The sequence below is a fragment of the Dermacentor albipictus genome, chromosome 9 (genome assembly GCF_038994185.2).
Source record: "Dermacentor albipictus isolate Rhodes 1998 colony chromosome 9, USDA_Dalb.pri_finalv2, whole genome shotgun sequence".
Classification (NCBI taxonomy): domain Eukaryota; kingdom Metazoa; phylum Arthropoda; class Arachnida; order Ixodida; family Ixodidae; genus Dermacentor; species Dermacentor albipictus.
In genome coordinates this window covers 32,744,423-32,768,426 of record NC_091829.1, presented here as the reverse complement: position 1 = coordinate 32,768,426, position 24,004 = coordinate 32,744,423, and the positions used below count along the sequence as shown (strand labels likewise).

Sequence of the window (24,004 nt, the reverse complement as noted above, 5' to 3'; positions counted from 1 at the left end):
GCTTCTTTCTCTCGGGCCCACCCTTTCTCTCCGTAATATGTCTTTTTCTTTAACGCCGCTCCTATCCTTGCAACACTTTCTCCTTTGGAACGATCGTTACTGCGTACACCGCAGGAAGGCGGAAGGGCCTTCGACCGTTTTTTTTTTCTTTTTCGGCCTCCGAGTTTTCGTGATCCGCACGTCAGAGACAGCAGCGTCGTTTCCTCTCTGTGTATACAATTCGAGCCCGGTGTGGTTTCAGTCCATCGACCGCTGTTCCCTCTTTCTCCTTCTCTCTTTATCTCGGGAGGTTACGCCTTCAAATGCTTTGTTTTTCGAAGACCCGGGTGTTTGCGGGAGGAGGGTTTCGATCACTGGCGTGAGGGCTCGCAGCCGCCGTCGGGTCGTGGTTTTCCACCCGGGTCGAATGCCGTACGCTGGTTTCTCTGGCCTCCCTCTTCGTTTCATTTATGTAACGCTGCATTCAGGTTTCGTTTGTACTGCAAGCAGGTAACGCTGAATTTGGTGCCCAGTGGCGACAAATGTGCCGGCGAGAAAGTTATGCAATGCGAGTGAAGAAGTGTATGAGCGAGATAATGAGACAGAGAGAAGGAGGCAGTGAGTGAGTGAGTGAGTGAGTGAGTGAGTGAGTGAGTGAGTGAGTGAGTGAGTGAGTGAGTGAGTGAGTGAGTGAGTGAGTGAGTGAGTGAGTGAGTGGCAACGAGTGACAGAATAACGGCATGAGCGAGAGAACCTTCGATTTGTTTAGTGAGTTAGTTGGAGGAGAGGAGTGATTGCAAGACTGAGTGAATGAAGTGAAAGTAGCGAATAAAGTGGGTGAGTGAATGAATGACTTTGAGAGTGAGTGAAGTGTGTAATGTTCCTGTGGAGAACAGAGAGCTAGCTTGCTTAGAGAGAGAAGCGAATGTAATATGACTGACTGAAGTGTAGGAGTGAGTGAAGGGCGAGGGCTTTAGTGATCGATAGAGTGAGTAAATTAGACGATATGCTACTGATAATTCTTGTAAGCGCAGTATTTTGACTAGATACAACCATAATGACAAGTCTATAAGGAGGCGCGAGTCAGTCAAGAAATGTATAAACAATCCGTAGACTGCCTAAATTAATTTTCGTGACACGCTGCTTCCATGCTCGTACAAGAGACATCTGCGGAGCCATTAGGCATCGGCTGCAGCAGTTGCGAAAGCAGCCCGTAACGTGCTATGCATCGTTCTCGCTTCCCCAACATTGGCGCGGCGAAATTTCGGAAGAACGCGCGCGGAACCAAACTGATCGATGCGCCGATACATCCGAGAAGCGGTGCGCCACCGCCGCAGGCTGATCAATCAACCGATCCAACCGTTCCTGCACCGTTCTCCCCATTCGTCTTATGGCGGCAGCAAGGCGAGGCTTGTCGCCGCTTGTGGTGTCCCGGTCTCCTTTCTCTTCCCGTTGAAACCCAGTCGCAGCGGAGTCTGCCTTTTCTTTTTTTGTTTCCTCCTATCCTTTGTTTCCCCGCCACCGCGCCTGGCAACGAGCAGGGTCGACGTCGGTCTTTCTTCCAGCCACAGACAGACAGACAGACAGAAAAACTTTATTCATAGCATGTGAGTTTGGACTCTTCTGGGTCCCTGGACCACCGCACGGTCCCGCACTACGTCGAAACGTTCATGCTCCTTTTGCTCATGACGTCGGCAGCCCGAGCCACCGCAGTAACCTGCGATGTCGGGTCCGTAGACGAGAGCAGGACCTCCCAGTCCTCCCAGCTTGAGATGGCGGGCTGTCCCTGCGGGGGAGGATCGGCAGGGCAGCCAAAAAGGATGTGGGAGAGTGTGGCGTGAGGGTCTCCGCATAGGGAGCATGTAGGGGAGGTGCCACAGTAGTGGGATAGCAGCTGAGGGGATGGGAGAGAGCGGGTCTGGAGGCGTCTCCAGAGGATCTGTTGGGAGTGCGTCAGGGAGGAGTGGGGAGGAGGGTAAGACCGACGGTCCAAACGGGGTATTTGCGTGAGCTCCGCAAAGCTGTGTACCCGCTCCCTCGAGAAACCCGGATCGAGGCTGTCCTGAGCCCGGCAAATTAAACCTCGGGCCAATTTATCGGCAGCCTCGTTTCCGGGGTTCCCAGAGTGAGCCGGCACCCACCGGAGCTCAACCCTACGTGGTAAATTCTGGGTGGGGATGTTCAACAAGTTCCAGGCAGGGTTGTGAATTCTGCCTCTGGCAAAGTTGGACAAAGCAGTCTTTGAATCGCTAAAGATGTATTCAGCATCCGAAAGGGCAAGGGCTAAGGCGATGGCGGTCTCCTCTGCTTCCTCAGATGTAGAGCCCGAGGGAAGATGGTGAGTTAGGGGTCGGGGTAAGGTTGGGTTGTAAGCAACTGCTACAGCTTCATGCGTTGTACATGCGGCGTCCACCCAGATGGCTTTCTCGACCTGTCCGTAATACTTGTGGAGGGCATTTGCGCGAGCTATGCGGCGAGAGATGTGATATTGGGGATGGACGTTTCGAGGAAGGGGTTTCACTACAAGGGGTGTATGAATGTGTCGAGGAATGGCCATAAGGGTTGACTGATTAGCGGGTATGTTGATGCGAAGGGAGGCGAGGATATGGCGGCCAGTGGCGCTCGCGGCAAGTCTTAAATACTGCGTCTGAAGGTGTGCCTCAACTAGTTCAGGAAGCGTGTTATGCATGCCTAGTGCAAGGAGTTTGGCTGTGCTAGTACTGCGAGGCAGGTTGAGGGCTGCCTTAGTTGCAAGGCGGATCATGGCGTTCACGCGCTCGGTTTCCGTGCAGTTCAGCTTGAGATATGGAGTGGCGTACAGAATGCGGCTAAGCGTAAAAGAATGAACAACTTTCATGTTGTCTGCTTCGTCTAAACCCTTGTGCAGGGAAGATACGCGGCGTAGAAGCTGCAACACTGATTGCGTGGAGGCCTTGAGTGTTTTAAGGGTATGGTCATTGCGTCCGGAATCCTGCAGGTAGAGACCAAGGATGCGCAGGGTGGGAGTGATGGGGATAGGGGATCCTTGTAAAGTGATTTGGATGGGTGAGTTGGCGGCAGATTTTGGTCTAATTAGGAGGAGCGCGGACTTAGAGGGGGAACATTCGAGTCCGATAGATGATACGTGAGCGGAGATCGTGTCGACTGCTAATTGTAGAGTTTCCTCAATTTCCCCGTCTGAGCCATGAGTGGTCCATGCGGTAATATCATCAGCGTACAGAGTATGTTTTAGGTGTGGGATGAGATTGAGCTTCTGGGCTAAAGGGATGAGAGCAATGTTAAATAAAAGGGGGGAGAGGACCGCGCCTTGCGGGGTTCCAAATTCACCGAGCGTATAAGAGGGTGTGCTGAGCTGATCAATGTGCAAGGAGGCAGTGCGGCCAGAGAGGAAGGCGCGAACGTAGTTGTAGGTCTTAGGGCCTACCTGTAGTTCTTGCAGTTCCCGTAAGATGGCGGCGTGTCGAATTCTGTCAAATGCCTTAATGAGGTCAACCGCCAGGATGGCTTTAGTAAGATGGGGGATGGTATCATCAAGCACATCGTGCGTAATTTGAAGGAGGGCATCCTGCGCAGATAGATGTGCGCGAAAGCCGACCATACTGTGGGGGAAAAAGTGATTTTCTTCCATGTACGTTGTCAGTCGGGCGAGGATTATGTGCTCAAAGGTCTTGCCGAGACAAGATGTAAGAGAAATGGGGCGGATGTTCTCGACGGTGATGGGCTTGTGGGGTTTTGGGATAAATATAATTTTTCCATGCTTCCAGGAGGCAGGGAGGGTACCTGCCTCCCAGCACTCGTTAAAGTAGGTAACGAGGTGAGATATGGAGGCATCATCAAGATTTCGGATGGCAGCATTCGTAATTTGATCTTCCCCGGGTGTGGTATTGCGCAATTTCAATAGGGCTGCACGAAATTCAGATTCTGTAATAGGAGCGTCAAGCTGTGGTTGGGGTGAGCCCGTGTACTCGGGATGTTTGCAAGGAGGACCTGGGGTGGTATAGGTGCGTTTCACCTGCGCGAGGAAGGCGTCGGTGTCCTGCCGATGATTATGAGTGAGGCGGCGAATGCTAAGACGCGTCTGTGTTTTAGATTGCGTGGGATCGAGCATATGGCGTAACAGGTGCCAAGCGCGGGTTGTGGAGAGATTGCCTCGGAGGCCGTCACAAACCTGAGCCCAGTTAGCTTTGCAAAGAGTGGCACTATGGTGTTCTATTTGGGATTGAAGCTGGGTGAGTTTGAGTTTTAGTTTCCTGTTGTGCTTTTGAGTTCTCCACCTTCGCGTTATGTTCTCTTGAGCTTCAAGAAGGTGGGCGAGCTTACTGTCGATAACGGGGGTGTCTGGGGTAGTATCGAGCGTTTGGGTATGTTGGCGAATGTCTTTCTGTAACTGAGTAGTCCAGGTGTCTAGGTCGAAGGGGCCCTGTGCTGGCTGCGCTTGCCTAAATTTACGGAGCTGATCCCAATTAGTGTGCCTAGCGGTAAATTTGCGCTGAGGTCGGCGATAGTTCACCGCTATGCGAATCAGGTGGTGGTCGCTGCCTAGTGTGGCTTGCGTTCTTTCCCACTGTAGGTGAGCCAAGTTTCTACCAAGCGTGAGGTCTGGGCTAGTATCGGCAGTAACACTGTTACCTACCCGCGTAGGTAGGCTAAAATCATTAAAGATGGTCAGGTGAAGTAATAGCGTATTATTGTATAAAACTGTGCCTCTGTGGTTGGTGCGTCGATAGCCCCAGTCCACGTGAGCGCAGTTAAAGTCACCGGCAATCAGTAGGGGGTTTGATCCGGCCATTTGGGTTACGGATTTGAGGAGTGGAACAAGTAGGTGAATCGGCTGTCGTGGGAGAAGATAGCAGTTAAGCATGAACAGGGGAGATTGTGCAGGAGTGGGGGGTAAAATTTCGATGAAGGTGTGAGCAATAGGGGAGCTAACGTCGTGCTCCGCGTAATGCAAGGTGTTACAGACGTATGTAACCACCCGAGGAAGATCAGTGGAGTCAGAGGGGATAACAGCGTATCCTGGCAGTTGCCTGCAAACATTGGCATCCTGGATAGCGATAATGTCTGGTGGGGACAAAGAGTTGGCGATAATCTGCTGCAGAGGGTCGCGCTTTCGCCGAAAGCCCCTGCAATTCCATTGAATAATTTGTAAGGAATTATGGCGCCTCGGAGGTGCCATGTTGAAGGGTGGCGGGGCGAAGGAGGAGTGCAGAAGGTGGGACTGCGGGAGGAGAGGCCGCTGAGAGTCCAGATATAAGGTTAGCTAAACGCTCCTCAACCTTGGCCATGATGCTAGATATGACCCTATCTATTATACCGGTAATGGTAGCTTCAATCATAGTCTGGCACTGTGCAGTGACCTGCGCAGTAATGCGCTCTGTGAACTTGGATTCTAGGTTTTGGGCGAGGTCCTGAAATTTGGCTTCCAGGTCTATAGGTTGGACTGGGCTCTCATCAGGCCTCCTCTTTTTCTGAGGAGGTTGGTCGGACGGGTTGGATGAGGAAGATGGGGATGGTGGAGTGGGGGGTAGAGCAGGGGTGGAGGTAGAGAGGGCTGCCTTGAGCTGCCTTACCTCATCCCGCAGAGCCTTCACGTCCGAGTCCTGGGAGGTCATGATATTCGTCTTGGCAACCTTGGAAGCCCATGTAGAGGTAGACGGGAGGGTCGTGTTAAGCGGGGGAAAGTCCTTCTTGGTAGGGAACTTCGACTTCTGGGGCGGTGGGCTATGTCGTTTGGTGGCGGAATTTCTTGCCTTGCACGAGCCGGTGCCCGTGAGGTGCTGCCCCCCACAGAGAATGCAGATCGGGATGCAGGAGGGAACATCTTGCGGCTCATGCTTGTCCCCGCACCGCGGGCAGAGACCACTCTTGGGGTGGGGGCACACGTCGTGTCTGTGGCCCGGTCGACGACAGTTTGTGCACGCGTCTGGACTTCCCTTGTACGTCGTGCATCTATGCACTACACTCATGTAGCGTATGGTGTGAGGGACTGGGCCATGCGCAAATGTGATCAATATGGAGAGGGTCCTACCCATTCTGCGGGCTGCGATGATATCAGCTTCCGGGTTGCGAGTCTGGAGGTCTTGTAGCATCTCTTCGGGTGTTTCCGCCCAGTAGGCTTGCGAGATGACTCCGCGCGCAGCAGCGGGCGGCGGTGCGATGTAGGCGGCGATGGGGTAACTGGTTTCTTGAAGGACCACTTCCTTGAGTTGGACGAGGTGAAGGGCCGTTGACTCGTGAGGTGTAGCGACCGTGAAGGTGTTATTCGTCGGGTGAATCCGGAGGTGAAACTCTCCTAGGTCCCGGTCAGCGGCGGTGACTCGCAGAGCTTTCATGAGTGGCTGCGCCATGGCTCCGTTCAAAGCGAGGCCTCCTCTTGGTCGGAAGACTACCCTTATAGTGCCGGGAGGGAGTGAAGCAAGTTGCTTACTTCGCAATGCGATTGCGTGCGTCACGCGCAGCTGTTGTTGTTGAGCACGGTATGTCGGCTTGAAGGTCGCAGGGGCAGTGTCGGCCGGAGCACCGACGGCGGGCGCGGCAGGCTTGTCTCGAACAGGGGCTGCATGAGGGGGCACAACCAGCGCTTCCGGGCTTGGTTTGCCTCCCTTGTACGCGCGGAGTATCGTGGTCCACTCACTGGGTCTGAACGTTGTCGGGTCGAGGTCTTCGCCCTGCACCTCCATGGCTGTTGGGGGTGGGTGCGCTACCAGTGATTAGCGAGGCAAAACCAAGTGCGGCGGCTGGCCAGGAGCAGACTTTCCGACATCGATGTGGTCCAAAAAAGTTCGGATGTAGGTTTAGCGGTCGGCAGCGGCGCAAACGGAGGGGATTCGTGCGTATTCCGTGGTGACTGGCACGCACAGCGCACGGCACCTCGGGAGGCCCGGGCGGGGGGCGACGGGCAAAGCTCGCGCCTCGGGAGGCCCGGGCAGGGGGCGACGGCCAAAGCTCACGTCGGATCGGTTCGGAGTGCGCGCCGACGGCACGTACGCTCTCTTCGGGCAGATTTCGGGGTCCGGAGAGCGCCGACGGCACGTCCGCTCACTTCGGGTGGCTGTGGTCGACCAAGCCACAGACAACATCGATGCGTCGCGCGGGTTGTGTTTTTGTCGCATTCGAAGCCGTCACCGCCCGCTCTCCACGAACGCCGGCTTAGGTTTTTCCCACGGTCTGGCGGATCCGGCCAAGTTGCCCTGACTTTCCACTCGGGGTTGCCGAGCCTTGCATGCGACAGACTGAAGTTAACATGGATGAGTGTTCTTGGATTCCTTCACTTTGTCCTTCGTTGTAAAGCCGCTTGCCAGTCGCTGTTCTAGGTGTCGTTTCGACACCTTCGCTCATTAAAAAAATGAGTAAGTACGGAACCAGTTCCGTTCCCGAACCACAGTAGGCGTACGCAAAAGGTGTCCTCTTCTGTGCGCGGCGTCAAGTTCATATTAGTTATGTAGTGCAACTAGCCTTAGTAAAAGCAAACTATTCTGTTCATGGGAGCTACTTTATGACTGCTTTCGGCAATATGCGGCTATCTTCCGTGTTTGTGAACAGACAACCCTGACACGCCTAGTGATGCCCTGCATGGAGAAATGAATTAAACTAGGAAGGTGCATTACACGTCACGCGACAAGCTTTGGCAAACTCTCTGTGATGCCTTTACTTTCGCTTTCTTTTATTCGAAGTGTCCTCCCAACACGTGACCTCGGAGACTCAGCGTATTGGCCGAGAACGTTTGGTCCCCGGTAGTTTTTATGCGTTGCATATTGCAATCACTCAGTTCAGCCCTTGGGCGCGGCCGGGCAGCCACCATTGACCTTTAGCGCAACCACGTGACGTGACGTCACGACAGCCGGAGGAAAAGCTGGGCCCCAACTCGCGCAATATGCGACGCATTCTTGGCTTAACCAAGCTATGCCTGGCCATATTTTTTTAATGGATGCGCACTCGTTCACCTTCCCTGCCGTAGCCGCGCCTGCAGAGTGGGAGCAGTGGAACCTACTACGTTCTTAAACGTTGGCGACCACGGATTAGGCCGACTCGTTTGGCTTCACTTGTGTTGTGCAAAGTTCCTTCCTAGTTATTTCCTGTCTTTTCTCATTCCTGAGAAAAAGGCTGAGGACTTTATTTGATTGGTTGGGAGCCTCGAGATCCTTGCCCTGACGGGGATGGCCGCTGAGGTTACCCGACCCCCTTTAAATGTTTTTATCAGTACCCATTGTTACAATCTTTTTCTTACTCCATCATGAGGTAACTCTGACTATTTAGGCACTCAACACCACCGACGATTATTTACTTAATTATTTACTTTACTTAATTTACTTAATTAATTTTATAAAATTACACGGAAAATTCTCCTATACCTCGAGTTTGGCCCATGATGGCCTTAGTTGCCTACGCGCCATAAAACACAATACAACACACCTTCATGATGACCTGTTCCACCGCTGCGATCTCATTGACCTGCTATCGTTTCTCGTAGCTTTCATGTCGACGTCTTTGCTGCAGGCTGCGGACGTTAGGTCTCCCACTGGTACGAAGCGGTCGTAGAACGCTTGCACGTGCCTCAAGGCTTACATATACACTTCGCTTTGCCACGTTGCGGTGATACCGGGTATACGGTTCCCCGCATAGTCGACTGGCATGGTCAGGTCGACGTGCCCATCAGCGTTGCTTTGAGGTCACGGGTCTCTCTTTCTGTACGATGAGAAAGGTCACGACGACGCTATCGCCTCTCCCGTTATCTCCTATCCAATCTTCATCGCCCCCCCCCCCCCTCCTCCCCAGCTCGCGTTTACGTCGCCTTTGTTTCCTTCCATTCTTTCGTCGTTCGTGCCTCCTCTCTCCGTCCCTTATTTCTCCTGCGCTCCTTCCAGGCAGGGGTGTCCTTTTGTTTTGTACCCCGGGGCTCGCATCATTTAGGACGCCGGCTTCTCGTCCCAGGTCCTTTTGTCAACCGCTGGAGTGGAAGCCGGGACTATACCGAACACGTTCTAACATTTTTTTTGTTTGCTATATTTGTGTTGCTTTAACTTTGTCTTCGTGCAAAAGCGCTCCTTTATTGAACGGTCTCGGGACTTTTTAAGATCTTTTTCCCCCTCGCTTGCACGGAGGTGCCGATGACGTCGTCTTGTTCATTACCCGGCGCCCATAGAAAACTCCTTATTATTAATCTTTCTCGGTCCGTCTTGTTCACCTTCTGTTTCGTTTTATATTGCGTTTCTTTCTTTCTTTCTTTCTTTCTTTCTTTCTTTCTTTCTTTCTTTCTTTCTTTCTTTCTTTCTTTCTTTCTTTCTTCCTTTCTTTCTTTCTTTCTTTCTTTCTTTCTTTCCCCTTGTTCTACTTCCTCTTCTTACCACGCTGACTAGGCTCTCCTGTCTTGCTATCTGTGTACGTCTTTCTTAGCTGCGGAGGGATTCTCGTGTTTTTTTTTTTTTGCGCATAATATTGGTCTTCACTCTCGCTTGCCTCTCCTTTGGACGTGTCTTCCCCCGTCGAATGCCCGCCTGTGCGCGTTATACGCGCACCTAAATACCTTCTCACGTTTGTCGTTGGAACGTTTGACGACTTTATTCGAGTCCTTTACTTTTGCTCACTCGCACAGTTTTTTAACTTGGACGGCATTCTCTCGCGTTCATTCTTACGAGCCGTGTGGTGAGAGAAGCTCATCCTTGACTTCTCTGTCGACGTCGGCAGAACAAAAAGAAAGAAAGAAGCCAGGAAAGCGAACGAAAGATCCAGAGAATTTTCCAAGCCAGGAAGCAAAGAAAAGCGTGATGTACCGAAGAAAAGAAACTGGAGTTTTGGGTTGCATGGCCGGAGAACCGCGTCGAGAACTTTATATTTCCCTCCTTTGAAGGCGCTCTTTAGAAAGACTGCGTTCATTGACGCATATATATTTTTCTATTTGCTTCTTCGTTCCTCCGGAGAGTACGTTATACGGTACGCCAACTCCTTTTTTCTTTTTTTTCATTCGTCAAGAACCCTTTCAGAGTACTTGTCAACCCACCGCCTCCATGCATGAGTTGCCGTATATGTCGACCCATGTCGTTCCTGTTTCCCTTCTTGTCGTTTTATTTTTGTTATTTTTTAATTACTTTTTTTTTCGGAGCACACTCTTCCTAACGCATTCGTCGTGATGCCTCCATGTTGGTGCACTTGCGCGTCTCTCGGCGCCATTTTCTCTCGCCGGCGTTATTGTGCTGTCCGCCTTCCGACCCCGACGGTAGCTTGGTTCCCGCAATTTTGTATCTTAAGTTCGTGCTTACTCGACATACCTAGTTGTCTGTTGTACTCTATACCGCCTTGTATAACTCGCTTATCGTTCTTCATAGCGTGTTCGTGTTGTGTGGCCCTTTGCGTGCACGTATTCTTTCGTGGCCAAGTATTCCAGGTCCTATTTCACTGTGGCGTCAAGTCGGCGCCATACTCTAGGCACGTATGTTTTTTAAAGAATAATATTTAAGTGAAAAAAAAAGAAAGAAAGACGGGGAGGTCGACCTATTTAGAGACATGTTTCTTTTTTGTTTGTTGTGTTTATTGAGAGTGGAGCGATACTTTTGCTGTTCCATTCTTTCCAGGATGTTCGAATTCTTTCTGCGCGTTTCAAATTTCGAGAACTTGTTCGGGAAGCTTTTATGGAAGCATTTCATATACCACTGTTTTAGGAAAGTTTGAAGTGAGGTTCATATATTGCATCTATTTACTTTCGGACACTGCAGCTCATACGGACGCATTAAAGATTGATTTGAAAGCACAGCAACGAATCGTATCCACGGGAAAAAACGAAAAAGAAAAAAAGAACGCGAGTCTAAATAACTTCAAAAGTACATCACATGACGCGTAATAACAGAACGAAAATGCTTTGCTGCATTCCAGAATTCATGGGGACTAAGATATTGCGATTCACTTGGCACACTGTTTCAATATTCGATTGGCCGGGGGCGGCAAAAACGTTCGAATGTTTCAGTGCGATGATGAGAGTGATGCGACGCACTTCCTTGTGGTGATGCCGACTTTAAAGAGAACCTATAGATGCCTATAGGTAATTACAACATGTGTTTACTGGTGTTACATGTGTTACCTGTGCTGACTGTGGATTGCACGTGTTCAACTTCGTAATAGCTCAAAGAAGCTTGCGAATGCAGACACAAGTGCACAAAAAAGTGTGTGTATGCTAGCGTGAATAAATATAAAGTAGACAGGCGTACTTGCGTCTGTTAGGGGCCTTTGCGGTAACAGTCAGGTCACGCGTAGTGCTTGGATGACGTCACCAACAAACTGCGATTGCGTCCGTTTTTTTGGATCGCGTCTTCCGGGCGCGTACAGTGTGTTAGGACAGTCGTGCGCAATAGCCTTCGGCTGCGTTCTGTATACCTGCGACTGAATTTCGTTCGAGCGTTTAATACACCTTCGTCATTGGAGCCGCATGTCCAGCGGGACGTCAGTAAAACTGTAACCCAAGCGCCGGTCTCGCCCCATTTACCGCGACCTCCGTGTTGGTTCTGGCGATTGTCTTTCTCGCTTTATTCGGCTCTCCGTTTCGCTTTTGGCTTCGTACGTGCGTCGCGGGGCTGGCCACAATATTTCGGCGCTTGCTAAACGATGTGGAAAGCTGAAGTCGTTTGTGGTGGTCATTAGGCACCGCGTTCTGCGCTTGTATACGTGGTTAATCCATGCGAAACAGATAGCATGTGGACTTCTGTACATCTCAATTAGGGCTGAGTTTTCAAGCACTCTGACGAATCTGATGAATTAGTTAGTCGGCACTAATCTGGCAGTGAATTTCTTACGTCTGTTCTTGCTTATTATGTCAGCCGGTGATGCGTAGTGCAGCGACGCTGCGTTGCCATACAGAGAGCTTCCGTAAGCAGATTTTTTTTTTTTAAATTCTAGGAAACATAGAGCGTAACCTTTAGAAATCTACTCTAGAACCTCATTGTAACGAAGCTGAAGAGGGAGCCAGAATTACTTCTGTATATGCATTATAGCGTTATATCTCGTTCCGTTATAACGGAGTTTCGCTGTATTCATTTAGCTCAGGATGCCGGGAAGTCAGGGATGCGACTGAGAAATCGTAGTACAATTTTTTTAGTCACAAAGACACAAGGCAAGCTTTGAGATCCGGTAAGTGTCGGGATTTGTAAGAGGCCACGGGGCAAATGGTAAAGATAAATAAAATAAGAGGTGGCTGTCCGAGTGGCGGAGAATGAGGGTATCCTATGCTCTTGTCACCCTTCACGGTACTCGCAGGTGTGAAGCAAATGCAGGCTACGTGACTTTACATATATGACCTGTCGCTATCTCGCCACAGGACAACCTGAAACATCTGTCTAAGCGTTGGGCATAATTCGCAGTTCTGTATACGCGACACCGGGTTGGTGCTATTCTAGACAATCGTCGTGACCCCCCCCCCCCCCCCCCCCTTACCCCTCTTATTTTTAACCAGTCAGAGCGAGCGTAGCTTCTGTGCGAGGCAAGCGGAGCTGGCGAGATGGCGAATTCGATAATGCCCAGAATTGCATCTCGTGTTGCCCCGGATTCAGCGGGAAGTGTGACCACACCACTGAAGTTTCACGTTTCACGTGACCAGAAATCGCACTAATGTCCTCCGCCCACGCTTTCGCAACTGCCTTGTATATTGTGAGAGAGGAGGAAAGCGTTTAAGAGAGAAGAGCGGGTGGGGGGGAGGGGAGTGGATCTGGCTGAAATGAGGAAGAGGAGAAATTTCGCGTGGCGTGGTGAAGATGAGAATGGGCGTGCCGTCTGCTGCGTTGCGCTTTCTTCGGTTGCCGCTCGCGCCAGAATGGTTGTAAAATGTGTAGAGCACGCCCCCCCCCACCACCCCCGTCTCCACCCGCTCTCCCTCGCCCCCCCCCCCCCCCTCCCCCTCCCCGCTCCGTCTTACTAGCTGCGTGGCGGCAGCCGATTTCGGGCAACAGCGAACACAGTGCGTGGGATGGCGAGCGGTGCTGTTTTTATCGCCCCCACATTTTCGGCCGCTTTTATTTCTGCGTCCCGGGCCCGCTGCGTCGGACAGCGCCAAAAAACTGCGCGCGTGATGGAGAGGGGTGTTGGGCAGAGCGGAATTTATTCCCACCCGGGCTGGTGGTGGCGAAATGCCCGCTCGCTTTCCGCGCTGCCTACGACGTTCCGGACATCGGGTCCGCCTCTTCCGTATCGCTGTTTTTCTTTATCGCATTCTTTTTTTTTTTTTACATATTACTGCAATTTATCTCTTCTCGCCTCCCACGCAGGTTATTGATGCGTCAGTTCTGTTTCTCCGGTTGGTGCTGTAGCGCTGGCGTGTCGATCTCTATGGAACGAGTGGTATTGCGTGTTGTTGCAATTCCGCAGGTTCCGGCTCGCCTCAGGTTCAGCTCGATGCCGCATCAACGTGTGATGTATGGAGACAAACGCGGTCGACGTGTCCCGTTACGCTGATGTTGAGTACAGAAAGGTTAGTTAGTCTGGGAACACTGATGTCGAATTAAATCTGCTTTTGGCGATTGAATACGAATTAGGTTTTGTTTCTTTTTTCTCTCTCTCTCTTTCATCTCTGTTCTGAAAACGGACTGCCCTACGAAGGAGGGGGAGGAGGAAATAACTTCATTCTGGTCCTGTACAAAGTGTTGACACCTGCCTGGCTAGTCCCACGTTGGGACCGGGAGGTCAAGCTTCCTAGCCCTATCAGCGGCGTACTGGACAGCCAGGACTTGAGGGTTATTATGATCGGGGGATCTGATCATTCCTAAACACCGATACCGGGAAATGCCAGGGCCGAGCGACCCACACTTCCAGAGCATATGTTCAAGCGTGCACATCTCCTTTTTGCATGCGACTGCCCTGCGCATTCAAGGTATACAGTACGGTACAGAGAGCGCCGCACGCGATGAAGTCCGGCGCCCCTCTCCTTCTTTTCTCGGACCTTCACCCACGCGCGCACACGCACCTCAGTACACGCGATTGCTTCTTGCGACAGCGCGCCACCGTTCTCTGCGCTGCACGACCGGTCCTGCATCCACCGTGCCGTAACGACGTCGTAGTTTCATTTCCTAACGGCACGCGTCTCTCCCGAGGCGCCCGGCGTGGTGTGCGAAGCCGGTCGTGTAAGGTTTATGTGCTCGCTTTCGGATGCCTTCGTGATTGGATTCTCGCAGCGCTCCAGCCGATTCCGCCCCCCCCCCTCCCCCTCCTCGCATTTTCCCTTTCCCGTCTTGTTCCCTTCTACTTTTAACCTTCTTCGCGATCGCGGCGACTCCTCATAATGGCCAAGTTTCTGCCGTCGTCTCTTACACTTTCTCGGCCCCTTCCTCCGAACAACAACTTCAGCAGCGAAGACAAGCAAAACCGAGCCAAGCCTACAGCCTTGCAGCGAGGAGCGTTCGGTCCAGCGTTTGCTGTACGGACCGGACCGTGGGGTAAAGGTAGAAGTAGCGTAGATGAGCGTTGGAAAGTATAGGCGGTAAGGGTGGGGTAAAGGACGACGTGGTGGAAGAGCTGGCCTCGTAAAGAACGTTTTTACGGCCACTTCTAGCAACAGCTGGCGCAGTTTGCGATAGCCCCCGCTAGGTGGCGCCAGTGCTAGTTCCGCCTCGCCGCACCGCACGTATAGGTCTCTCCTCTTGGCGTCCTGGAATCCTAGCACTGTTGCCTTTCTTGCTGCTTGCACTCGGAGTAGCCCCGACTGCGTCGCGTCGCAGGCGTTGCGTACGTGGCCTTCGGATTAGCTTTGGCTTGGCTGCCCTTGGCTCTGCGAGCCATGAACACATTTCGTGGGCGGTTTTACTGCGCCGGTCAGTGGATGTCTATACTGTAAGGACGCTGCTAATGTCGTTTGTTCCGCCTCCGTAAGCGTGAGCTCCGGCCATGAGATCGCCGCGTTTGCGAGAGGGAGGGGGGCAATCTGCAGGTTTCAGCAACGGGTCCACAACACAGGAACACCAGGAACAGAACGGAACAACAGAAACAGAATGTCTGCTGCGGAGCATGCGAATTTGCTACAAAATAATATAATAAAAAAATACTAGAGGGAACCGCGGCTCCAGTCTCTAAGGGATCAAGTATGGCAGTTCAACTAACATGGGAATTAGGGTTAGTGTACATGGATTTACCCCAACTTCGTTCTCCTGACTTCAGATGACTTTGTAACTTTGCTAATTGACCATTTTCAACAAAATATTACGTTGTCGGTGCTACAATTCACAATGATTGTGTATGCGGGCCGAAGTTTGTTGCCTTCATGCGTTTATATATATGTGATTTGAAGATAATTTGGAAAGATAAGGCGCAATAAACGTCCTCGCAAGAATTTCTGAATCCAGAAGGACGAAGGCTAAGCAAATCCATGTAACTACATATCATTCACTTGGTTGCCGAAGGATGGCAGCGCCGCAGTTTCTTCTAGTAATTTTTGTACGAAGCGCTATCCTGCGAAAGACTTATAGCCGGTTTAAGTGGAACAAGGAGCATCATAGAACAGAGGGCACCCGTGGGCCCGTTCTAACCACCACCCGCTGTAGTTGAATGATGGTTAGCGTACTGCACGATTATGTTTATTCGCCTTTCTGAAGCGTTCTGATCAGAGCTGCGACGTTTATGGGGAAACGGATATTCCGCGGCAATTAACGTGTCATTGCTCGCCTCGCCCTAATCGGTCACCTCGTTCCATAACGATGATCTGCTTTCAACATTGAGCACTTTGAATGTTGAGCACTTTCAACATTGGCGCGTTACGGGATGAACTCGAAAGTCCTCATGTTAACCAAGGGCGTAATTCGGGCTAGTTGACCTGACTAGCTGTAAAGAGCACACTAACGGATGCGAGGTAGGACAACTCACCGCGTGTACGTAGTCACACTCTGTGTGTCATTTGAGCGCTGTGTGATCAGTCTTTCTGTTAAACGTCTCCTTTATACTTACATGCCCGCAGTGGACAGGCCGGCATTCGCGTGCGGTCCGTCTCACGACGCCGCGTTAGGGCCAGCTGTCTTGGTGAGGCACCGGAACGCCGAAACGCGCCCTTCTTCAGGTTTCCCAGATTCCTGTGGTGCTCTAGTCGAAACATTTGTAGCTTCCACCTGCTAGTCCGACTATGGTATGTGTGTGGATCTCTGGTGGATAACATAGATGCATGGTGCATTTCACTCAATATAGTAATGCATATGTAGAGTCGTGTTCAACATGAGCGGTGCCACTGTGCCCGTGGTCGAAGAGGCTCGCCTTTACCGTTGACGTATAGTCCCTTACAAATGCAGTACGCTGTGCGATTTGGGATTTCATACTACTGTTGCGCTTTTCTTCGTCAGTCGTGGTTACCACGTAAAGTGACGTGCTCTTTGTCGAATATATAACAAAGAAAAGTTTACTACTTCTTCTTCTGCTACAGGAATGCAACATCGTAGCAGGGTAATGCAGACACACATCCTGATTCGCCGAGCAGGGGATTGTAACTGGTACGGATACCCGCAGTGTCCTGAGCAAAGTGAAAGCTATACGCACCTGCGTCCCGGTACAACAGCGAAGACCACGTTCGCTCGGAATATGAGGTCGAACAGCTGGTCTCCTTCCTCGCTCCAGAACCTTGGAGGCAGATCTTTGTGCTACTGCTTTCATATGTCTATACAAGCCCGATATGCCAGCTGCCGACGCGTGTCCCACCGCGACACGTGTGCGAGGAAAGAAGGGGAGAACCGATGCAACGGCAGCCTTTCAGTGCTCGGGTGGCTCGCTTCGCTGCCAACCGACCTTCGGTATGTCTGTCTAGCTTGCCTGGCTGCGCTGGGTGTTCGCGCCGGCCAAGGCAAGCCGAGTCGATCGTTCTCGCCACAGGGCTAACGGAGCTTTTGTACGATACGGTCGACCTGCCTCGAACGCGGGCACTCACGCACAGACACGCCGGCAACCAACCCCTTGGGCGAGTCTCGCGCGCCGATAAGGTCCCGTGTCAATAAATCTCGCAGATGGTCCGAACGCAATGATTGTTTCTCCCCCTCGCCCGCTCTCTCCGCATCTCTGCTTCGGGCTTGGCGGAGCGCTCCTCCGCGAGCCGCTTGTTTTCCTTTTCGTTCGCTGCGCCCCCTCGCGCGAGAGGTCCGCACTTTTGGTTCTCCTTTCGTGTGTCTGTTCCGTCTTTTTCTTTCCGCGGCCTGGCTGCACTTTCTTTATTAATTTCTTTGCTTTTGCTGTATCGGTGGAGCCCTCTATCGCTCACTCGGCGAAGCTATCGTCCCGCCCCTTCTCCGTCGTTTGCGCTCTTTTTGTCTTTTTTTTCGATTTCTCCACGCATTGCCCTTGCTCGGTCATCACGCTCTCCCACGGTTTCTTGCGTCGGAATGCGTTATTTTTTCCTCTTGTCGCTTCCAGCATTCTGCCACCGGTCTTCGCTTCCTTCTGCGTCTTTCTCTGCCTTCGGGTGCCAAGGCGAGCAGCCTTCAATTCTCTCCTCTTCCGTCTGTGTAATCGCGCCGACTTCCCGAGCCCGGCCCTCTCCGAGCTTTCATCCCTCCATCCTTTCTGTACGCGTTCGTTCATTTGTCCATCGGGTTCTATCTGTGGCCGGGTGGGCGCCACCGGGCACACATACACACACTGTTAGATATGGAGCTGGTTCCTGAGGCTACTTCGAGTTCCCCAAACTGCTTCGAGTGGCAGCACAGCTAATTGAGGAATGCAGGAGCAGGAAAGCGCATTCCAGAGAAGCGGCCGAGCAAACAAGTTTAAGGCAACAAGTTCGTGCGTCGCCGGGATTAGAAGGGGGCCTGGGACAATGGAGCGCAATCGACCCCCTTCGTCTTTGAAGAAGGCTGTTGCCACCGCTGCGGAGCCGAGTCGCCGGGATTTGCAGGTGGGCGTCGGACAATGGAGCAGGTGCAGCCCCCCTCCTTCTCCGGCCTAGAAGTGATTGCCAGTCTGCGTGGCAAGACAGCAGAGAGCCCCGCCAGGTGTGACCCCACTCCTTCTCCAGCCTACAAGTGGTTTGCCAGTCTGCGTGGCAAGACCGCAGAGAGCCCCGACAGGTGTGCCACGCGACACGGGCGCCTACCATTGGCTGCAAGTGGCGTCATCGGAGTGGACTCTCCCATTGGTCAAAGATGACGTGACTTGCAGTGCTCGGAGGGTTTATAAGAAGCCTTCCAGAGAGACCTGAATTTCTGGGACATGCCCTGATTCCCTGATTCACCTCTCTCGAACTTCTTGCCGCGGGCCGCAGCGTCCGAGTTGCTGCCGGCCCGTAATGAGTGTACGACTGTTACCTGACGCTCCTCTCCTTGTATAATATGTAAATAAACCCTCCCAAGTTTTGTGGGTTTCCATCCCGAAGTCCCGTCCTCCAACCCCTACATCTGGTTGGCAGCGGTAGGATCGCCTCCGAATGCATCAGCTGGTGGCAGCGCTACGGATCAACCTTCGTCGAGAGAGATCGTAAGGAACCGGGAAGAGCGAAGAAGAGAGAGCCTTCGTCGAAAGAGGTCCGAAGTGACTGGGAGAATCGAAGAAGGAGCGAGCCTTCGACCCAGGGAGTCCGGAAGGAACCGGGAACAGCGGACAAATGAACCGGATGGCAGGGTGCTGCAACCGTAAGTGAGCGCGTGGTTTTTTTCCTTATGATTCGCCAGACTCAAAGGTTGTGTGTTCAATTTTGATAGTTCTGGGAATCGGGAGTTTGTTGCATTGTGTGTTTGCACAAATTAATTAAGGAAAACAGTTTTAACCACCTGTCGGGGCAGCTGCCATGGATCTTAGAAGGTTGGCGAGGTTAGACTTGTTGTTGGTGTGCGACGATTTGGGAGTTGAGGCGGACGAACGGATGGAAACGCCAGCTATCATAAAGGCGATTAATGATAGTGGCAATGATCACAAAAGCATTGAGCTTGCTTGGGAAGTGATACAGGAGCCACGGGAGCGAGAGCGTCGTGTACGTTTGCGAGCGCGTCGTGAACTTAGGAGTGAGCTTAAGCGTGAAGAACGCGAGAATGAACGGAAGCAGGAGCTTCAAGAACTTACTCTTAGGTGTCAGCGTCACGAACGTGAGAAGGCACGCGAACGTGAGAATCAACGTAAGCTTGAGCGAGAGGAAAAGTATGAGAGAGAGAAGGCAGCACTGATCAAAGCGATACAGGATTGTGATCAGTTATTGGCACAGAGACAACGGCTGTCTGAGAATTCTGTAGGAAGTACAGAGCGAAAGAATGAGGAAGTGTCTAGACTTTCGCCAGAAGCCGTCGAAAAGAGTAGTGCCTGTGAGATTAGCTGCAGTGAAGGGAAAAGGCTAGCTGCTAACGATGCCTTAGTGGCAACAGAGGCCGTTAAAGGCCGCAAGGAGAGCGACGAGGTGCTGTGCCAACAGATGACTGTGGAGACAGCTAGGCCAGCTGCGAACAAATTGGCACAGTTACCACGTGTGTGCGTCGCTGGTAAGGTTAGCGAGGTTGCTAGCGAGGAAAAGGGTACTGTTGACGCGACAGACGCGAGCACCCATGTAGAGCCAGATCTGCGTGCAGAAGTGAGGTGCGAGCTGGACGATGCAGTTGAGAGTAGTTCTCGGGATGGCGAGCTCCGTAGCTCACGAGAGAACAACTGCATTGTTCAGGGATCGGTGCGGCTCTCCGCCAGTCTAGATAGCCTAGATAGGGATGATTCTGTTAATCATTCGGACTGTGCGCGTGAGACAGCGATCGATACCGACGGGCTGTGTGTCGATGCGCAGCGTGCGCTGGGCAATGTAGCAGAGGGCAGTTCGCAAGAGTGCGAGTTGTCTTACTCGAGTAAAGCCTGCTGCATTGTGCCAGAGTCGGTTGAGCTGTCCGCCAGTCGAGGCAGAGAGAATGTTGATTTAAATGTAAATCACTCAGACTGTGCGGGTAAGAGGCCGATCCGGGCCGACGAAATGTGTACCGGCCAGCACGAGGCACGAGAAGGCGACATGAAGGCGAGTGCAAGGAGAAAGCGCCGTAAAAAGAAGCGCGGTAAAGACCGAAAGTCGGTAAATAATGTAGCGCCGCCAAAGATGGCGAGAAACCCAAAAGGGCAGGGCGCGAGGAAAAAAATGCGGTCGTCTAGGACGATGTTGACGCATCCAGAACGTTCGAGCCACAGGTCAAAGGGGGACCGCGAAGAATGTTCTGCACGGACGCGGACAGAGGGCACGAGGCTGTTAATCTCCTCGTCGTTCCGTAGTTCTTTTCATAGCTCAGCGTGCAGTTCGAAGAAACGCCAGGTGGCAGGACGAGACCAGGTGGGGAGTGGCGACGCGGTCAATCGAGTTCGTGTTGAAAGCGGGGCGCGGGGACGCAAATTGGCAGTAGACCGTAACGTCTTGGGGGAGCTGATAGTGAATCAGCCCTTTTGTTGTCTCTCGGCAGCCAGAGTAGCTTTCAGACCACGTCCACCCCGCGTTCGACTCAAAGTATGAGTCAGACGGAAGCGTTTGGAAAAGGAGGCCTGGAGCGCTTCCGTAGAAATGAAGTGTCTTGTTTTATTTTTGAGCATCGGAAAGTTTTCGCGATTTGAGATTATGATTTCTTTCAATATGTAAAGGTTTGAGCTTTGTTTGTGTTTTCGTTCGAGAAGCTCAAGATTCGAAAGATGAGGTTTGTGTAAACATGTAGTCTCGCGAGATGCTCATTAATAAGTAGATAGGCTTTTTTTTTGTGTGTGTGTAAGTAACCTGAGGGTCAAGGTTATCGTTCAGAGGCCTATGGTAAAGCGCGTGTGTTATTTAACCTTCTTTCTTTTTAAGTGTTGAATTTTCTAAGGTTAAGCGCGTAGATTTTCAGTGAGTGCATGAGTTGCACTGAGAGGCGTTCATAGTTCCTTTAGCGCGTGTCCTGTGTGGACGGAAGGAAGCAGACTTTATGACTGGGTTGCTAGTGTGTGTGGAAGGCAGCCGTATTCTGACTTCTTTAGTGAGCGTGCGTGGAAAGAGTTAGTAGAAGACGCATTGGTTTGAGTTCTGCGGAGTGTATAAGTCCCGCGAGTTTAATAGTTCGTTTACGTCACGTGTCCTGTAGGACTTTCAGGACAGAAACGTGAGTAAGCGTGAATGAAAAGTTTGCCTACAATGCAAGTACGCGTTCTGTTTAGTGACCACAAGGCTGGTGCACTTGTGATTACGTACTTGTGAGGTTGACCAGATTGTTCAGTGGCACCAATACGTGTGATAAGTACGCCACTGCGATAGATTGGAAACATGCTGTTCGTGTAGTTAGGCCACTTATGTTATGTTCGGCTGTTTTCATTTGTTGTTTGCATCGTCAACGACCCTTTTGTTTTGCAACAACAATAGTACTCTGGTCTTGTCGGCAATCGAGGAGAAATGGATAGCTGTTTGGAAGGGTGGTTGGAACTGTTGTCAAAATTGGGGAACTAAAAGATCAGGGTTGATTTTGACTCAGTAATAGCCTGGCGAGTCAGGGGTGAAGAGCCTGCGCTTACGCGTGGTGCAGCGCTGTGTTGTTTGGTTTGTTTGACGTTTGTTCTCCAGGGCCTAGGATCCCGAAGTTCGTCAAACGAGGCTCGACCCCAGTACCCTGCAGCTTCTTTCAGCGTTCCTCTTGGCCAGCGAATTGAGTTCACCGGCCATTCAGAACAACCGGGGCGAGGACGAGCTGTTAGATATGGAGCTGGTTCCTGAGGCTACTTCGAGTTCCCCAAACTGCTTCGAGTGGCAGCACAGCTAATTGAGGAATGCAGGAGCAGGAAAGCGCATTCCAGAGAAGCGGCCGAGCAAACAAGTTTAAGGCAACAAGTTCGTGCGTCGCCGGGATTAGAAGGGGGCCTGGGACAATGGAGCGCAATCGACCCCCTTCGTCTTTGAAGAAGGCTGTTGCCACCGCTGCGGAGCCGAGTCGCCGGGATTTGCAGGTGGGCGTCGGACAATGGAGCAGGTGCAGCCCCCCTCCTTCTCCGGCCTAGAAGTGATTGCCAGTCTGCGTGGCAAGACAGCAGAGAGCCCCGCCAGGTGTGACCCCACTCCTTCTCCAGCCTACAAGTGGTTTGCCAGTCTGCGTGGCAAGACCGCAGAGAGCCCCGACAGGTGTGCCACGCGACACGGGCGCCTACCATTGGCTGCAAGTGGCGTCATCGGAGTGGACTCTCCCATTGGTCAAAGATGACGTGACTTGCAGTGCTCGGAGGGTTTATAAGAAGCCTTCCAGAGAGACCTGAATTTCTGGGACATGCCCTGATTCCCTGATTCACCTCTCTCGAACTTCTTGCCGCGGGCCGCAGCGTCCGAGTTGCTGCCGGCCCGTAATGAGTGTACGACTGTTACCTGACGCTCCTCTCCCTGTATAATATGTAAATAAACCCTCCCAAGTTTTGTGGGTTTCCATCCCGAAGTCCCGTCCTCCAACCCCTACAACACAGGCTCAGCTGGCTGAGAGTGAGCGAGCGATTGGCGTACGCGATGGAGAGAAGCAATGCCCCAGGGGTGGCGGACGAGAGATATAAGCGATTGCGCGATCACCCAGTTCGTGCGCCTCTGTGTGTGAGTGTACGTAAGCGTACGTGTGCGGTGTGGTGATGGTTTCCAGTTGGCTGGCTAATGCCACTCCCGCCACCGCCGCCCCCGAGTTCATCGTCTTTAGCGCTCTATATATAGGACGTTTATACGATACACACACATACACACACGTAGTATAGACCGCCTCCGCAACGACGTGCGGAATGAAGGAGCGATGGTCGGTATCGTATTCATCTCTCTAGCTGTCACTTTTTCTCCGCGATTCGCTCGCTAATGTCTCTGTTTCCCATCCGTGTGGGAGAAGGGTGCGTGTGAGCGTCGGTCGGGCTCCCTTTCGGGTACGTTGCTCTTGTATTAGCAGACGATCGTTTCCATGTGGCGGGAGAGATCGTCTGCCCGCGCCGCTGGTGATTGGCCCGGAGGCGAACAGACGGGGCTGAGTTGAGGCGGGGGTGGGGGGTAGGATTTATAAACAAGCCGCAGGGTTGATAACCGCCAAATGCGGTCGCACGTTTCCGGTTTTGTAAGCACCCGCTGTGAACAATGATCCCGCTGCGCTGATCGCATTTCGCGGATGGCTTTTGTCAGTAAACGGATCGTCTACGATGTTCGGCATCTTTGGCACGGCGCGCCATTGAGCTATTGTTGGTCGTCGTGAGGCTTGTCTATGGCGGGGCGTCTGGCGCTGCATTTCCTCGGCGCTGCAACTAAAGTTAAAGGCCAACCGTGCACGACCTAATTTCACTATGGCTAAATTGTTAATTAATGAGTAGTATATACCGCTTAAGCAACCTTGAGACAGACTCTTCCGGACGAGTCTCGTGCGCGTCCTTTCTTCAAGTTTTCAACCGTCATAGCTCAGAATGCTTGCTACTACCCTCCAAAAGGACTTCATATTGCAGGTTAACACCACCTGATACCCACAGCAGACGAGACTATGTATAATTAAACGCGTTCGTTCGGCACGCCGTGGACGTGTATTCGTATATACTATTATCGTCGTCATTACTCTAACACGGATCATCCGATGGCGTAATAGTTTTCGCCGACGTCGCTACATCTTCCGAGCTCCCAACGCCGCGGAAAGGCGCGAATCCAGCGGCGCCCCATTGTCCAGCGGGCTCGCCGATCCTCTAACAGGCCGCAGAGCGCGTCGGCGGTCTCCGCGAAGAGGCTGGCACCGCGTGAACTCCGGCCGCCGCTAATCTAAGTGCGCTAAGATTACCCTCGTTGCTTAAAGAGAGTCGTTTTTCTTCGGCCACCCCCTCCCCCTCCCCCTCCCTCCCTCCCTCCCTCCCTCCCTCTCTCTCTCGGTGGCTCTCTCTAAACCTTTGCTGCCCGTCTCGCCTCTTAAGCATCACTCGCCCCCCTTCTTCCCCCTTCCTCTCCCAAAAAACCTCCTTCCTCTCGTCCACTTCATTCCAGCTCTCTGGAGGTGCATTAACCCTCGTTAATTAATGAACAAACCTAAGTGGCCCCGTGGTACCTACGGTTTTGTGGAGCCAGGCGACGATTTAATGACTTTCCAAGCATCGTTTGGTCCTCCCGTTCGTTCCTTTTTCTTTCTTCCGC

At 52.2% G+C, this 24,004-nt stretch overlaps 2 protein-coding genes across 2 annotated transcripts in view; one reads left to right on the top strand and one right to left on the bottom strand.

Moving 5' to 3' along the window:
- The window catches only part of Ephrin (ephrin), a 304,448-nt gene that overhangs the window by 150,305 nt on the left and 130,139 nt on the right, over nucleotides 1–24,004 (top strand). The gene's annotated exons all lie outside the window — the stretch shown is intronic.
- On the bottom strand, nucleotides 1,558–6,805 carry LOC139049418 (uncharacterized). The gene is made up of 2 exons (XM_070524722.1): nucleotides 5,550–6,805; nucleotides 1,558–1,765 (listed from the first exon to the last, which is right to left on the bottom strand). Exons 1-2 carry the CDS (start codon nucleotides 6,657–6,659, stop codon nucleotides 1,634–1,636), a joined length of 1,242 nt encoding a protein of 413 aa, XP_070380823.1. The 5' UTR covers nucleotides 6,660–6,805; the 3' UTR covers nucleotides 1,558–1,633.

Excerpts from the sequence above, each read along its gene's own strand:
- LOC139049418 (XM_070524722.1), bottom strand. The coding sequence starts at position 6,659 with ATGGAGGTGCAGGGCGAAGACCTCGACCCGACAACGTTCAGACCCAGT. Across the intron at positions 1,766-5,549 it reads TGAAGGCTCTGCGGGATGAG|GGACAGCCCGCCATCTCAAG; the intron begins GTAAGGCAGCTC and ends CCTCCCCCGCAG.